Genomic DNA, 18,726 nt, shown 5'->3' with positions numbered 1-18,726 from the left:
AAAATCATTATTTAAAAAAAAAGACAATATAAATAAGGCACCAAAAATTTAAAGAGCATTACTCTTAATTTTAAGATTATTTTTGATGGAAGTTCTTTTTTCATTCTTTTAAAGGCATTTTCAAGGATTTTAAGTCAACCTCCTAGCTCTGCTTTTAATACTCATATAAAACAATTAATAGCTAATTTTTGGCAACTTTTAAAGAAGTTTGGATATAATTCGGAATAAAGAATTATTTCTAAATTCAGAAATATTTTGATATATATTTTATGTTTCATAAGAAAATAAAAACTAAAGATTAATTTTAAGCTGCTAAATATTTATAAAAAATACTGATATCCATGGGTACAGAATCAAGCACAAATAAAATACTTACTAAATAGTCTTAGTAAGTGAAAACCTCCATACAGGTGAGATGGAGTTAAATCTGGATTTTGTGACATTATCTAAAAAGATATATAATCATTAAGAATGATAAAAGAAAATATATTAAGTTCAATGATATCAAAATAATTTGTTAGCAAATGACAGAGAACACAAGAAATATGATTTAAAAAATGCAGAAACTCAGTACAAAATATTTTAAAAAAAAAGTTAATACCATTTCGTAAATTATTTAAGAAATGCTCCCCCCCCCCTTTACAACTAAAAGTTTCTGCTACACAAATTTTGAAGCAGCTATTCATTGGGTATTACAAAACAAATTGGAAATTAAAAGCTACTTAATCGGGTTTAAATGGGAGTACAGTAGAGCGCCGATTATCCGAACCCTTATTATCCGACTGTTCAATTATCAATATACTATGTCCCGATTCATTTTTTAAAGTTTAGAATACTTTTTAACTTATTGACACTTTTTCTAAATTTAGAAGAATAAATAATATCCACTACATTTGAAGACCATATTTAATTTACAAATTTTTTTAGCAGTTTTCTTATAGTAGCCAATACATACAAGTATTGTTATACAGTTAAACCTACATACCCGTTTAGCCCTCTTCAACTGAAAATTATCTTCCAAGTATGCGAGCTCCAATTTGACAGTCTACAATGGTTGAAATGAAGGAGTTTATGAATAGATATGTGCTGAAGTTCTACAATTGGGGGGTGGGTACTTGTCATTTATGGTTAATGATTAGTGATTACAGTGCTTGGAATCTTAAATCTTGGAATACAATTCTTAACAAAAAAATAAGCGAAACTGAAGTTTCTGAACCAGTAGATCTTCCCGGAGAAAAGATGCTAGGTTATACAGCAGAAGAAATAGAAGACTGGTGTCGAGGCACTGAAAACGACCCACGATTTCAAATTTTAAATGGTGTTGACATTGTTGCTGAAATTTTGAATGAAAATCGGAACTCTACAGACGAAGAGGAAGAAGTAGGTGATCAAATTTAAGATAGTGGATCTTCTCAAATAGAAGCATGCAATTCATTAGATATTGCAATGAATTGGCTAGAACGTCAAAGTGATGTTGATCCAGTTCAGTTGATTTATTTAAAAAGAATAAATGGCTGTTCAAAAGAGAGCATCTTCTTTGAAACAAAAGAATTTGCTATATTTTTTTGCAATGGAAAAGAAAGAAAAATGTGTTAAAATCAACAATTGATAAAAAAAATTTTAAAAAGCTGAAATATGATAAAAATAATTCAAAATGAAAAAAAAGTTTTAAAAAAAATAAATAAAAATATTTAAAAATTGAAAAAAAAAAAAAAAAACTTCTAAACACGCTAGAGCTATTTAAGATAGTACTGCCAGTCGTAAGCCTAGAAAAAATGTGAAGGGAAGTTAGTGCATAAATAATAATAATTTAAACTAGATTTTAAACAACTTTCCGATTATCCAAACTTTTCATTATCCAAACCACGTTCGGTCCCGAGCAGTTCGGATAATCGGCGCTCTACTGTATTAAATTAATTGGGTATTAAAAAACAGAAAAAAATTAAGGTTGTAGTGACACTGCAAGAATTCTTCATGAGCATCAAACTTTAACTAAGTAAAATATGGTTAAACGAGATATTTCTTAATTTATAATTAAATAATAAATCATAGCTAATTTAAAAAATACTCGAGTTGTTAAAATTTGTAGTATACTATTCAAAAGCTGCCAACATACATAGCTGCCTCATTACATATTCATTATATATTAGTAATCACATAATTATATCAGGGTTGGGGTTTTGGACATCCTAAACTGGTTTTGGACAGGACACGTGGGTTTTACTGTCTTAAACTGGGAAAAACTGTCCTAAACTGGGTAAAACTGTCCTAAACTGGGTAAAACTGTCCTAAACTGCCTTAAAGTGTCCAAAACCTTGAACTTTGGTAAAAGGTAAAAATTTTGAAAGGTGTAACTATTGTACACATAATAATTACATGTATCAATAAATATTTGATATTTTTTATAGAATTTACTATAACTTATTAAAAAAAAATAATATAATATAATGGGAAAAGGTTTATAATTTTTGAAGCTCCACAATTCATTGAACAACAAAAGTGAATACCTAATCCTTTAAATATAAATATGCTTTTAGTACTGATAAATAATATTTTTGCATAAGGATAAATATGGCAATATTAAAAAATAATAATTTTTCTTTAAAAAATACTAAATTTGTTCAAAAATTAACCTTTTATTTTTCACAATATAATTTTAAAAAAATGTTATAATTTCTGCATTACAGGATGATAAAAAAGACATCTATTTTTAAAAAAAAATGTTTTTAAATATAAAAATATTAGTTTAAATTGAAAATACAAAATAACTGAAAAATGTATTAACAGTTCTGAAGGGCATAACATCGGTTTGATACTGACACTGGTGATGTATCACCCCTATGCTAAAAGAATTGAACATGAATGAAATAAAAGTATTCTTGAATAGTACTATAGATAAATAAACCTGTTAATGACGAACCAAGCACTTAGTCCCTAATATTTTAACCTGTATGGCAAGGTCAAACTTCAATTATGTACTATTGAATGAGAGGACCAATTGAACTTGATTACTGATTAATCTTCCTTTGTTTAAATTGAAGAGTCAAACAATATTAATAAAACATAATACTTTTTAAAACAAATATTCTCTAGTATATTTAATTATCAGTATGTTATTAGTTCTATGTTTATTTTACCTCTTAAATATTGTTCAGATAAAATTGTGACATAATTTGAGTAAAAGGGTTTTGGACAGTTTAAGACAGTTTTGGACAGGACGGTTTAAACCAGGGATTAAACCGTGGATTAATCCATTCTGTCCTAAACCTTGCCAACCCTGATATTATATATTAGTAATATTTATTTAAATATTCAAGCAAGCAATAATCTATAAAAATTCTATTTCAATAGGGTTTACTTTAGAAAACTTACTCAATTTTAGGGAATTTTTTAAAATGTACAAAAACCAGAAGAATTTCAATTAAACTACTAGACCAGGAGAAACTGGCAAAATCCAGTAGTCAACTGGAAAAACCAGTAGAGTTGGCAGCTATAGCTATATTATTTCCTTGGCATTAAGAAGAGTTTAATTAGAGTAAGAGATTTTTTTTAATGTCATTAAAAGAAGTTACTTTTACTGAAAATTGATTTTAAAAAAAACACTACAATATGGAAAAAGTTTAGAATATTTTTCTTCAAAATGGATATAATTTAAAGTCATATGATATCAAAATACTAATTCAAAAACATGTGAAATAATTTTTGTTAATGATGTTTGATGAATTGAATGAAACATAATGAAAAAACTGAAAAGAAATTAGTTTAAGGATAAAAAAAAAATGCAGAACAAAATAAGCAATGATAATTTTAAACTATCTTTCTTACTAAAAAAATGTGTTAAGATTATTTGAGTTAAAACAGTTACTTTTTTTTATTTATTAAATTTCAAAAAAGTGTTATAAGTCATCTTGGGTTATTAATCTTAGATGCAAAATTCCAAATAAAAACATTTTCCTACCTCAAGATATTGGGCTCTTTCACACTTGAATAGTAATTGTTTGCCTAGCATCACATTAAAATATTCCCTAATACCATTTATCGTCTCTAGTATAGCAGATTTTCTAAAAAAAGAATAATAAATAAAAGGATATTAGAATAAAATGCAGAACATTAACGCGAAATATATTCAGAATTGTAATTAAAAATAATATTCTAACAATAAAAACATGATTAAGAGTACCCAGAAATTTTACATTGATTATATAAAAACAAAGGCTGGAAATAAATATTTAATTAGTTTCAAAAGCTAGAAATTAATTAACTCCAGCAAAATTTAATAACATAGACAGGAACATAAAAGATTTAAAAGAAATCTAATTGATAATAAAACAAATTGCGAATAATTATTCAATTAAAATAACAATTAACAATTATTTGTCCCGCAAATCACTGGCAAATAACTTTTAAAATATTTTTAAAACTATTTTTTTTCTGTAACTAGAGTTTTCAATGAATATTTAGATATGAAATAACAATAAGTAATAAATAATAATGATAAATAAGTTTTCAAGGAAAATCTTAGCAAACTTTGAAATTACATTTCTGCCATACAGACCATTTCGATTGAAATAATATATATTTTCAGACGTGCCAACCTAGCAAAATTAACATTCAGGAGTTTCCTTAACAAGAATTCAGGAGGGATAAAAAAAGGCGCACGGTATGCAATATTTGACACTTCTAAGGAATTTTAAGTAAAAAATTTATTAAATATAAGAATGCAAGAAATTTTACACACTAATAGAGCACAAATTGTGGAAAAATATTAAATAGAAATAAAATAATTAAACACAGATTTACAAACAAATTTATATTAGGTAGATACTCTTTATTTAAAAAATAAATACCATTTCCTTAATAAAACATTATTCAAAAACCCTTAACACTGTAATAAAAATGAACAAAAACTTTTAAAAAATAAACAAATTGAAGAACTATTTTATTTTAAAAAACCAATTCAATACTAATGTATAATAATACTAATGTCTGTACAATAGAGAATCAATTATCCGGGATGCTCGGGACCATCGCCATCCCGGATGTCTTAATTTCCCGGTTTTCTGGATCGACCAAAAAGTGTCGTTAATCGATGTTTTATCGAGCCCAAATTACAAGGAAAAAGTGTAAACACATTTTAAAGTTAGAGAAAAAAGAAGAGCACTCCTAAATCGAAAAAGGAAAAAAATTGTAGAAAAATAACATTTAAAAGAATAAAAAGATTTGCAAGTTTAGACAAGAAAAACAAGCTTAAAAGGAAAACATTAATCTAAATAAAAACAACACTTGAAAATTATCGAACTGAAACGATAGTTAAAAAACGGCACTAGCATGAATATTAAAACCTGGGACAAGGCAAGATCAATGGAATTTATTAAAAAAAAAAAAAAAACCTAATGATAAAATTTAGGAATAAAAATAATTTATTGAGTGCGAAATTTATCAGGAAAAGGAAGAAAAAAAATCAAACGTAGTGGAATCAGAAAAACAAAACTGCAATCTACTTCATAAATTAATTGTATGTTTAAATTAGTAAATAATTTTCCTTTTATTTATTTTTTTTTATAAAAACACTACTTTTAATTAAAGCAGGTGCGATTCCACATCAAGAAAAACTTGCGAATGGTACCGCACTTCCAAAGAATCAGAATTTATTCAAAATCAATGTCAAATAGATAAATATATTTTTCTCTTTCATCTTCTGTTTACTGATATGCATGTGCAATGCATTTTCCCCACCCCCTCGTAAATCAAACAGAACACGAAATCAGCATGCCACTCCTCTGAGTTCGATTGACGGCCTAAAGGAGAAAATAAAGATCTAAAATCTTCAAGGTCGCGGAAGAAATGACGTTTCTCTGTGTAAACGGGGAAAAAAATTCTCCCCTTTGTCACATTTTCCTCTACTCACCTTCAAGGATGAATCCAATTTCCACTTTTTTTTCCATATCGTTTTAGTTCAAAATGGCGGGAGAAACGAGCGAAACTTTTTCCTGGATTATCTGGATACCGCATAAATGGTTCTCTACTGTATGCATAAAAATAGAGTTGCAGATTTATCTCTTCGCAATTAAGTCTTGCTAAAGTCATTGGCACATGATTTTTTGAAATTGGTTGCATACTTCCGTTTCTACTTAGACATCCTTGAAAAAAACATTTTAATATACGAAGACTAAGCGAATAATGGATATCACGTTGCTAGTTTACAAGTTTGTTGCCAACCGTGGTAAAAAACGAATTGAAAACTATAAAAACAGAAAGATACAATATCAATTATAACAATCGAGAGTACGAGTTTCCCCACTCCTGTACGGACGTCACTCGATATCGTCATGTGACGTCATCGCATTCAACTCCACACGAAGATTCCTACGAATCCCAGTGTAAGGGGGCGGGTGAAGTAGGAGTGTTAAAGAGGGGTAACGTTGAAGAGGAGGGAAAAATAAAGCACGTGCAGCTACGCCTCAGGCAGATGGTAGTTCGAAAAGAGGGGATAGAATTCACCCTGAAAGAAAAACAAAACTTCCGCAATCGCGGAAAAATTAGGTAATTTTGAGTTTGGCCGTCGATTGCAGTAAAATTCGGGAGTTTTTTTAATCAATTCCGGAGGGCGGGAGAATAACTCAAAATTCGGGAGACTCCCGCAAAATGCGGGAGAGTTGGCACGTCTGTATTTTTTATTGAATAAGCAATGAATTTTACGATTTGAAAGAAAATATGCCAAATGTTATAAAATTTCTCTTGGTCATAGTTTTTAACAAGTTGATTACATAATACACCATTATATAAATTGTTATAATCAAAAAAACCAAAATTTATATGGAGAGCTCAATATTGAAGATATAATATTATTATACTGTAAATATGGCTATTCAAGAGAAATCACTTGCTATTATATATAATTTAAACAAAAAAGCTTAAAAAAAAAAAAAAAAAAAGTCTTCTCGGCTTCCCTGATGTCATTGGAACCATCTGTAGATTAAATAATTGTCAAAGCAGAGAAAGAAAGAAAAAATTAGAAAAAGAAAAAAAAAAAAAAAAAAAACTTTTTTAAAAAAAGTTTTGTTTTTTATGCATATTTCAAAAATTGTTTTTCTATGTTGAATGTAAAGGAAACTTACTTTAAAACCAGGGTTCGTTGATTTAAATCAGCTTGATTTAAATCATGATTAAAATCAACTGATATATATATATATATATATATATATATATATATATATATATATATATATATATATATATATATATATATATATATATATATATATATATATATATATATATTACATTGATTTTGAAAGTTAAAAAACAGTGCTTTAAATTATTGATACTTTTATTATTTTCTTTTCTTAGTTTTTAAATAAATTGCTGCATTAATTAATTTTTGTTAACGAAATTACTTTCTTTCTTGGTGTGTGTTAAACACATTTGAAATTACATGTTTAAAAATCTTTTGATTCTTAACATTGAAAGTAAAGATTAAAGTAAATATTTAATGCTGTCTTAATATAGACTTGCATAGCTGTAGAAAGTAAATAAACATGATTTTTTTTCAAAAAGAAAAAAAATCAAATGTTAATTAAAATCCTACCTTTTGATTAAAAAAGCATGGAATTCAAATCTACATTATAGTTTATTGATGGAAATTTCTATATTTCTAAAGCTTGAGGTTATATTGAAAAGAAATTACCTTAATATGCCAAAAATAGAAAGAAGGAAAAAAAAGCTGAGTTCAGATATTTTTTTCCTGATACAGTGTCATTCTTCCCTTTCAAAGTCTATTTGAAGCAGTAGGGTTATTAACTGGGTTTTTTTTTCTCGTAATATGTTTACGGTATCTTTGAAATTATCAGATTTTCTTTTGTGAAAAAAAATTCCAATGAGTACTACATAGATTTTTTTTAGCTTAACCTATGTATTTTGATATAGGATTAAATATGAATATATTAACATAAAAATATATAGAATGAATATTTATTTTTTGATGAATGACAACATTTATAAACAAAATCCGTTGCATTTATTTCGCCATTTTATAAATCATGAGAAAAAAAAAAGAGATCACAATTTTAAATTAAAATTATGGTGTGCTAATTGAAACTTTGTGTTACTAGTTAAAGTAGTATTCTTTAAATGATCTATTTTATATTGTCTTTTAATTTCAATCATGACTTTGTATCAAAATGGTGGCTATGCATTATAATGAAAAATTATTTTAGTAAGTTGGAGCTTCCAAAATATTGTTATAATATAGTTTTAATACTTATTTAATTTTGATTAAACATTTATAAAGTTTTTTTAATCATAAATTAAAACTCTTATAGTGTATTTGAATAAAAATGAAAAAAATTTGATTTAAATAAAAAAAATCCGATTTAAATCAAAATAATCCGATTTTTTTTTACTTTTTTTAAAAAAATCAAAAAAATCGCGAATCCTGTTTAAAACACACATTAATTTCTAGTTATAAAAATGTGTATCTAATTAAAAACCTGTAACAAGCTTTAAAACTTCAAGATCTAAATTATTTCCGATATATAACTAGATGTCAAGAAAATTCTTATCAATTCTCCAGGTGAGCAACAAGCTGTATGCAACTAATCAATAATGACATCTCAGCAACAACTTTTGAAGGACTGAACAACCAAAATAAAGGTGTAAATTCAGTATATGAAAGTAAAGCAAGACAATGCGAACAAATCAGAAATAAAGCCACAAAAATAGATACACTATAATTTTTGTTCTACAATCAAGAATAAGTGGTTCATTCTATTTATTAAATTAATAATTACTTCAATTATGTAAAGAAAAAAAAATTCAAAATGATAATTAATTTAACTATTATTTAAAAACGTTATTGAGTGTATTTTTTAAGATTTAAATAAAAGTTATTTATAAACGATATTCAACAAAACATTAACAAGATTAATATTACCAAATTACATGAAACATACCAAATTTATAAAAGTATGTAAAAAATTAAGCAAATTAAAAAAATTTTAATAAATTTATATCAGAAATGTAGATTAGTGAGAGACACCTAATAAATTTTTATTAAAATTTGTTATTTAGTTCAGAATTTCTTTAATGAAATGAATTAGTTTTCGGAAGGACAAATCTGAACTAACACAAGATTTTTTACTACATTTACTAAATGTTAAGATAGTGAAAAGCCTATAAAATCATACTTTTTTTTTATAAAAATCTTACCTCTAAAAATCATATATTTATTCATAAAATAACTGAAGACCACTGAGAATTTTAAAAATAATAAAGTACAGTTAAAAGTTTTAAAAAAATTTATGAAATTATTAGTGGACAATCTCTCAAGTAAAAAACATCCTACAATTAAAATTCATAATTAATTATTTACTTTATTATGGACCCACAAAAAAATATGTAATTAATGAATAATCCCCAATTTAAGTTCAACGATCATGGTACTGATCTATAAATAAAATATATTTCTGATAAAATTTAACAATATAACATTTATAATAAAATATAACATTTATGATAAAATATAGCATTTATGATAAAATATAACATTTATGATAAAAATTTTATGTAGTAAATGTTAATACAAAATAATAATTCAACAAAATTAATTAAAAAAATTTTTAATTAAAGTAGCTTAAAAAAATTTGACTAACTTATTGACTGTCATCCCTTTCACTGAGAATCTGTGTTTCATGTACTCTGACAGAATAGTCTCCACTGTTACACGTGCAGGTAGTTTGAAAAGCTGAAAAAGTTAAATATAAAGTAAGCATTATGAAAGATAGTTGAAGAAGTATAAGCAAAAAGATTATTATTTAAAGGAGAAATAAATAAAAACACAATCAAAATTTAATGAATCTTTGCTGAAGAACTGAAAATATGAGAAACTGTTTTTCAGAAGACACAAGGAGTTAAAAACCGATTACTTGGAACACCTTCATAGTTCATTAGGTAATCAAATTAATTATTGTTATTAACTAGGCTTCCCTCAATTGTGATTCATCAGATTCGCTACTTTTTTTTCTTCCTTGTCTAACCATTTGACACAGAGTTATAATTAAACATATTTTTTATACTTTTTTTTAAAATTATTTTGAAATAATAAATAAATTGAAAATATTGTATTTAGCATTTTAATATTTAATTTCTGGTTATGAAATACAGCATAAAACATGGGTGTCTTTTTCTGCATGAAATGTAAAATTGTCTAAAAACGATCCAAATAATAATTTTTCAAATTTACACATATTTGCAGCTACTTAGATCTACATAGAAATTTTTAACTAAATCCACAATTTACTTAAATTTTTTTCTCTTGATCTTTTGTACTCCTTTGGCTAACTCTTGTTTCCTTTTTTTTTTAAATTTTCAGTTTTAATTTTCATACCTTACCTATACAGGTGGAGGCAAGGGAAAGCCAACGGGTTACTGGCATTTCCAACCTCTATACTTTCTTCTTTTAACAAAATTTTAAATAAATCCAATTTACGTTTTCTTAACAAACTTTTTAACTCAATCTGCAATTTACACTACAATTAGCTATATTAATACAATATTAGAGAGCACTCCTGTTTGTAGATATAATTGTGCAAGCTGATGAAGAGAGATCTTTTCATTATTTTTTTCCAGCTTTTTGATATTTTTTTTAAATATATATATTTCATTTTAATAATTTTTCTTCTCTTTTCATTAATTTTAATTATCTTCCATGTTCTCTCTTTCTTTTTATCTACAGAGGGGGGAATCAAAACAGAGGGTCAAAACACAAGCCAGGGCCCACAAAGGGCTGTACAGCTATAGAAGAAGAGAAATATATATACATAAAAATATTATTATTATCATTAACTTATTCAACATAAAAATGAATATTTTTTAAAATTGGTATAAAATGTGTAAATTCTATCTCAAATAATCATCTGTACACGTTTTTAAATTAAATAAATAATACAATTTCTGAATGAAAGCTTTCATCCCAAGTTTAATTCAAGTTAGTTAATGATAAAACATGAAACTTTTCTGTGAAATAGAAAGGAGCCAATAATGCTGTTCAATAGGGTAACAATACATATTATTCATACTCTGGCTAAACAAGGTGTTCTATATTGACTACCATACTTGAGATTCATAAGCTTTCCTTTTATTTTATCGTTTCCCCCGTATAATTAGGTATGAAATATATTGCGTTATTTAACCATTGGTTTTGTTCATATTAGTTAATTTAGGAATTGTAATTATTTTTAAAAAATAAATACGAGAATTTTGTATTTTTTAAACTTGTTTTTCTTGTCTAAACTTGCAAATTTTTTTATTCTTTTAAATGTTATTTTTCTACCATTTTTTTTTCTTTTTAAAGTTAGGAGTACCTTTCTTTTTTCTCCTACTTTATGCACTACACTTTTTCCTTGTAATTCGGGTTCGATAAAATATCGATTAACGACACTTTTTGGTCGATCCAGAAAACCGGGAAATTCAGACATCCGGGATAGCGATGGTCCCGAGCATCCCGGATAATTGGTTCTCTACTGCACTACAACAAATTGCAAGTAAGTATATATTAAAAATGAAGAATTACTTTGCTCTGCCGTGTAACCAGATCCCAGTCATCAACTACCCAACGTTTCAACTCATCTGGAATTTTAATTTTTATCTCCATCTTCTGTGAATACTCTTCTTCCTAAGAAAAGATAAATAAATCAACATAAAACTTATTTGAAATACATGGCTGCCAACATGCAAAGGAAACAGTCCATATAAATGTCACAATAACTGCCAATTGTTAAGAAGTATTTGAAATATTTTTAACTCATTTATTTTCAAGACTTTCATGGTCAATAACTGCATTTCACTAATAAACTATAAATTGACTGGAATTATGTTCTAACTATGAGAGACATCAAACAAACTGGGATATAAATTGTTATTATTTTACATTTATTTTTTAATTCATAAATTTCAATAACTGATATTGAAATCATTTTAGATATTGAATGCATTCTTCAATAATATGTAGATATTGAACTTATTCTTCAATGAATTTAAGAATAGAGAGTAGCGGAAAATGATAATTTTAGAATAATGGGAAAAAAAGTTATTGAAATTAAGCATATTTAATTAGTTAGCAGTAATGCCGATATAAATATTCAAGCAAACAATGAATGAGCAGATAAAAAATCTATCTAAATAAGATTTTTTTTTTTCAATTTTAAGGAATTTTTTGAAATAAACAAAAGCTAGGAGAATGTTTTATTAAACCAGTAGACCAATAGAAAGTGGCAAAATCCAATATTCTACTGGAAAATCCAGTAAAGTTGGCAGCTACGGAAATATTAGTAAATAAGTTTTTTTAAAAATGGCAAAACAAAACAGGAAACAATGCCAAAGAGTAGGTAACTATAGCACATAAAGATCTAACATTTGATTTAACTTGACAGCAAAAGGATTAAATAAGAAAGTAAGCTTTGAATGAGTTAGAAAGTTTTGAACAACATAAAATTTTGGCATATGATTTAACATAATAACAAAAGGGATAAAAAGACAATAAAGTTTCGAATAATCTAAAGGTTTGGCTTATGATTTAAAATAACAGCAAAAAGAGTAATAAGATAAAATGCTTTGAATAAATAATAGAGAAGTTTTGAATAATAAAAAGCACACAGATATTATTTAACACCTCAAAAGAGGAAATATGGTAAAAAGCTTCAAACAAATAATAAAAAAATTTTGAATAACATTTTAATAAACTTCTGGCCTAATATTATTAGCAGAGCACGATTTCAATTTTCAAATCAGTAGCAATGATTGCCAGTATTGAAAAATACAACTAGCAAAATCAGGGTTCATTTGTGCATTTTTTTAAAAGCAGTATTGCAATACATTATAGGATGCAGAGAACCTAACATAATCATTGCTGTGTGACTTATTGCAGAAAAATGATTACTGAATGGTAAATATTAAATATTTATACTCATATGAAAGTTTAAATACTCAATTGCGCAATCCCAAATACATCAGTTGTAATAATTCATATTTAAAATCAAGAGATTTTTCAAAAAGATGTGAAAATTTCTAGGCCCAAGTAAGACAACTGTAATAACTGCCGAGAAAATTATAAGAAAATGACGCTGATTTATGGCGGCATAGTCGCAAATTTAGTGTGTCAAAAAGTGATTAGTCAAATTTAAAATTCATGTGTCACAATAACACCATATTAAAAATATTGTTATCTGAAACAGATTATAAAAACAAAAAATAACAGAGAAAATGGTTGGAAAGTGATGTGATGTGCATGAACAATGAAATAAAGTCGCAAATAAAGTATATGGGAAAGTGATAATTCTAATTCAAAATTCAGGTGTTGAAATAAGATTGAATTAAAAATATTGAAATTTGAATGACCATATAAAATGCCATAAAAACAAAAAATTACAAAAATGACTGCCAAGAAAACGACATAGATCAACGAGGTAATAGATGTGAATCATGCACATCTAAAAGTGATTACTCAAATTCGAACTTCATGTGTCGCAATATCAAGTTTTAAAAATTATGAGGAGAGCACCAAAAAAATTATCAATAAACATCGAAAAAATGATTGAAAAATGGCAGAGATTTACGATAGAATCGTTGTTAATTGAGAGCATCAAGAAGCGATAACGCTAATCCAAATTTCGCATAATGTAACAGCATCACAGTAAAAATATTGGAATTTGAAAAATCCTACGAAAAAGAGAATTGAAAAAAAAATTATCCAGAACATCAAAAGTTAATTTCTGCTACTATGTTCTTCTGTAATTAGCAATTTGCTACTTGCTAGTGAACAAAATCATGTCATGATTATAAGATTGCATTTTATCACAATATTATTTTCCATTTGAGATATAATGTAAATTAGAGGAAGTTACATAAATTTATAAAGACAATTATAATGAAAGTTATTTTTTTTTTCAATGTACATACTACTATCTTGCAAATAATAATGTAATCTGGCAAAATTTTTATAAATACATACATAATCTGGATATATTTTGCACAATAACTTCCTATATAATGACATAAAAGAATATAATTCCTATATAATGTCTAAGATTAGAAATTAAATCACCGTTTCCACATTTTGTTCAACTGTCCTCCGCTTCTTTCTTTGCGGATCAGTTGGGGTCTCAGGCACTGATGTTGGAGGGGGAGGTGCAGCTGCAGAAAATTAAAATATTCATTAATAAATTAACCAAATATTTTTAAAATTACAGAAAAAATGTGTTTACTGAAAAATAGTACTTCCAAAGAAATTAGAATCACTGCATGTGGTTACTAATTAATAATTATGCAGCAGGGCTCAAAATAAATGACAGTCTTTTGATTCAGTTCTACTAAAATTTGACACCATAAAATAATTATCAATGGTCATTCGAACCAGAGTTTAATGTAAAGGTTGTTCGGTTTATTATTATTTTTTTCCCTTCCGTTTCATGATTTTAGTTTGTGTTATTGTCACAAAAAAGCACATTTCATCATAATTATAAACATTACAGAATCCTCGTAGTGTAGTTTTCATTTAAATCCCTTAGCTAAAAATTTTTTAAACAAAATATGTAAAGAGATATGCAAACGAACTTGTGAAAATATGTATGGACTATTATCTTTTAGTACAGATCAGTATCTAAATTTTCTCAATTTCTATACCAGATACAGTAAATCACAATTTTAAAAATTTTAATTTTGTAACAATCAAACAATATTTAAAAAAAATTACTTTTTCACAATTTACAACTTTTAATTTGAGCAACATTGAAGTCAATCACTGATTAAGAACTAGCAAAATAAAAATAAATATTTGCAGATTTATTCCGTTATGTATTCCATTATGTATAGATTATAGAATGTATAGATAGAAGATTATAGAATGTTATGTACAGATAGAAGAAAATGAATCTCTTTTTGAATATAAAAATAAAAGTTAAGAGTAAGTGTTGTTTAAATTATAACAGTAGCAAAAAGTATAAAAAAACTGGATACCTTGCTAATTGTCAAAACATATAATAGATTTACTTGCTTTTGAAAAAGATTGTTATGAAATAGCTACCTTCTTTTGTTTTCTGTTTCGGAGTTTTATCTTGAGGTGGAAGAACAGAACTTTCTCTGTCAGATGAATCTTTTTTTGAATTGGCTTTTGCTGGTTTTGCCTTCTTACCAGTACTACAAAAAAAAAAAGGTTATTGTATAAATACTTGCAAATGCTTATTCAGGGTGTCAACAATTCAAATACTCAGAAAAAATTTCTTTGCCTCATATTTCCAGACTTTTTCTTCGCAATTTTTTGTAATCAGGGTCATACATTTTTCAGTTATGCCATATTCCCAATCTATAATAAAACACTTAAACTAGCTATTAGAGTTCAATTTGTTTATAATGTTTAACCCTCAAATTAATTCAATTACCCTAACATTTGGGATATTTTAATTAAATGCTCAGACATTTCCTTAATTTTTCCACATGTGTAGAATTCCCCGACTTTTCCCTGTTCACCCCTATTTTCCTGTTTTGTTGTATTTTGGATAAAAGATGCAACATGAAAGTGAACTTAATTATTTCAGACTAGTGCTGGATGGTTTCAGAATTTTAACATTGTGACTTTAATTCACAAACTAAATAAGGAAATTAAAAAACTGAAGTTTGCAATTTAGGACAATTTGTCTCTCTACTTTACAATGCAATAATACTGACCCATGTGCTGCAGCTAATTCTTTCTGCTTTTGCATATTAGCATCATTGAACTTCAAAACTCTACTTTCAGGAACCCACTCGTCCCAACTGAAAAAAAAATACATAATTTAGAACCATAGTTATTTAAATCTACCATATATAAATAAAAAATACATGTACCACTAAAATTATAATTTATTTATAACATCACCAATACATGAATAGAAAAAATACCGCATTTTCAAGAAAAAGAGAAGAATAAAGAATAAAGTCTACCTTCTAAACTATCTTTTCTGCTCGGTCCAGGGTTGGCAAGTTTTTGACGCGTGACGGCTTTTACACAGGGTTGGCAAGGTTTAGGACAGAATGGATTAATCCACGTTTTAAACCATCTGGTCCGAAACCCCTTTGTCCAAAACTGTCCAAAACCCTTTCACTCAAATTATGTCACAATTTTATCTGGACAATATTTAAGAGGTAAAATAAACATAGAACTAATAACATATTGATAATTAAATATACTGGAGAATATTTGTTTTAAAAAGTATTATGTTTTATTAATATTGTTTGACTCTTCAATTTAAACAAAGGAAGATTAATCAGTAATCAAGTTCAATTGGTCCTCTCATTCAATAGTACATAACTGAAGTTTGACCTTGCCATACAGGTTAAAATATTAGGGACTAAGTGCTTGGTTCGTCATAAACAGGTTTATTTATCTATAGTACTGTTCAAGAATACTTTTATTTCATTCATGTTCATTTCTTTGAGCATAGTGGTGATACATCACCAGTGTCAGTAACTGAAACTGAAGTTATGCCCTTCAAAACTGTTAATACATTTTTCAGTTATTTTGTATTTTCAATTTAACCTAATATATTTATATTTAAAAACAATTTTTTTCTAAATAGATGTCTTTTTTATCATCCTGTGATGCAGAAATTATAACATTTTTTAAAAAAAATATTGTGAAAAATAAAAGGTTAATTTTTGAACAAATTTAGTATTTTTTTTAAAGAAAAAATATTATTTTTTAATATTGTCATATTTATCTTTATGCAAAAATATTATTTATCAGTATTAAAAGCATATTTATATTTAAAGGATTAGGTATTCACTTTTGTTGTTCAATGAATTGTGGAGCTTCAAAAATTATAAACCTTTTCCTATTATATTATATTATTTTCTTTTAATAAGTTATAGTAAATTGTATAAAACATATCAAATATTTATTGATATATGTAATTATTATGTGTACAATGGTTACACCTGTAGAATTTTTACCTTTTACAAGGTTTTGGACACTTTAAGATAGTTCAGGACAGTTTTACCCAGTTTAGGACAGTAAAACCCACGTGTCCTGTCCAAAACCAGTTTAGGACGTCCAAAACCCCAACCCTGTTACAGTCATGTCAAAAAACACTCCGTCAAAAATGCCAAAAACAATAGTTTTGGTAAAACTATTTTTATTTGAGTTTAACTGCTTATAATTAAAAATTAATTCATTTTGGGGCAATAAAATTAGAAAAAAAGTTGTTAAAAGATTTTAAAGAACAGATTCTCGACTGGGCAATGAAAAATGCCCAAAATTAATCACTTGCTATCGTATGCTTCGGCACAGGGACCCCGACTACTGAACATGTAATTTTGTTTGTAATTAAGTTTTGTTTAATGTGATTATTCAACTGAATAAAAGTTTTTTAACTTGACAAAATAGCAGTAATTCTTGACTTAAAGTTTGTTAGTAGTTAAAAGTTTTGTTTAGCTTATTTCTAATATTTAAGAAATGCCAAATTTTAAATTCTTCCTTTTACTTCTTGAATTTATTAATAGTTCCAAGCTTTTTTGCTTGTTTGATTACTTCTAACAATTAAGAAGTGCAAAATTTTGAACCCTTTGCAAATCAAGCTATAATGACAGAAGTAAGTATCACTATTTTCAATAAGTATATTACAATATTTCTGAATGAATGTATATCCTTCTATAAGAATACATGTATATAGCTTAAAAATCAATAGCAATCATTTACAACATTCATTTATAAAAGCAATTATGTGACAATAATATATTGTCTGCTATATGCCATAAATTAAAGAAAACAGTGGATTTTTGATGTTTTTTACCGGTAAAACACGGTTTTCACGACTGTCATGTCAAAAACCAGTTTTTGACGGCAAAAACCCAACCCTGGCTCTGTCTTAATAAAAACATCAATAAGAGCAAAGTTTTTCCTAAAAAAATAGCTAAATACAAACCAAAACAAAAAATTTTAGTAATTTTTAAACAAAGTACTTAACAGTAAAATTTTAAATTTAAGTTTTACATTACTCTATTTTGTAGAAAAAAGTGAAAATAAAAGAACGTTTATTAGAAATGAAACAATCTTCAAAACTGCTGTCATAATAAAAAGGCAGATAAAAAGAAAAGTAAATAAAGAAGTAAAAGAGAATTTAAAAAAAAAAACTGTTCCTAATTTTTAAAACATAACTTTAATGTTAAAAATCGCCATTATCTATGTTACTAATTATCTATATTACTGTACAAGAAAAAAGTGAAAATAAAAGAAAAAGTCTAGTAGAAACGTTCTGTTAAAATATCCTATTAAATAAAAAACAAAATAATCAAACAAAACAAAAAAACATTCTAAATTCTTCAAACAAAAAGTGCCAGAAAAACAAAGAAATTTACTTATTTGAATATAATTAAAAAAAGTATTCAGTTCGAAACTCAAGGATTCATTATAAAGTAATCTAGCTTAAATTCTTTAAATTTCATTTTTGCATTTGTCTTCCAGAACATTAATTTGCAATCAATGTGAAAGTTTTAGAGCATATGTGAAAAAATATTTCTAAAAATGTAAAGTAAAAAATACATCTTAAATTATTCTTTATTAAACCAATTCAAACTTTTTAAAAAGAAGTTTTGGCAAAAAATACTATTCTAAAAAATACTTTGCTGAATATATGGCCAAACATTTTGCAAAAGGAGCGAGTACTAAGTAGTGGTCGAATATTCCTTTTAAACTACAAT

At 26.4% G+C, this 18,726-nt stretch overlaps 1 protein-coding gene across 2 annotated transcripts in view; it reads right to left on the bottom strand.

Annotated features, from left to right (window-relative positions):
* Positions 1-18,726, bottom strand: part of LOC107452528 (mortality factor 4-like protein 1) — a 31,351-nt gene that overhangs the window by 9,970 nt on the left and 2,655 nt on the right. For both annotated transcript variants that reach the window (XR_015433855.1, XM_043049551.3), the window contains exons 4-10: positions 15,718-15,804; positions 15,077-15,189; positions 14,099-14,187; positions 11,570-11,671; positions 9,651-9,742; positions 3,959-4,061; positions 377-446 (exon numbers count right to left, since the gene is read on the bottom strand). Coding sequence is in view for 1 of the 2 variants with exons in the window: in XM_043049551.3 (XP_042905485.2) it covers positions 377-446; positions 3,959-4,061; positions 9,651-9,742; positions 11,570-11,671; positions 14,099-14,187; positions 15,077-15,189; positions 15,718-15,804 (656 nt within the window). In the remaining variant the exon portion in view is untranslated. The remainder of the gene's footprint in view (positions 1-376; positions 447-3,958; positions 4,062-9,650; positions 9,743-11,569; positions 11,672-14,098; positions 14,188-15,076; positions 15,190-15,717; positions 15,805-18,726) is intronic.

The sequence above is a fragment of the Parasteatoda tepidariorum genome, chromosome 5 (genome assembly GCF_982258835.1).
Source record: "Parasteatoda tepidariorum strain Cologne lab strain chromosome 5, Ptep-v5.0, whole genome shotgun sequence".
In the NCBI taxonomy this organism is placed as follows: domain Eukaryota; kingdom Metazoa; phylum Arthropoda; class Arachnida; order Araneae; family Theridiidae; genus Parasteatoda; species Parasteatoda tepidariorum.
The sequence above is the reverse complement of the archived record's forward strand: the minus strand, read 5'-3'. Positions and strand labels throughout refer to the sequence as shown.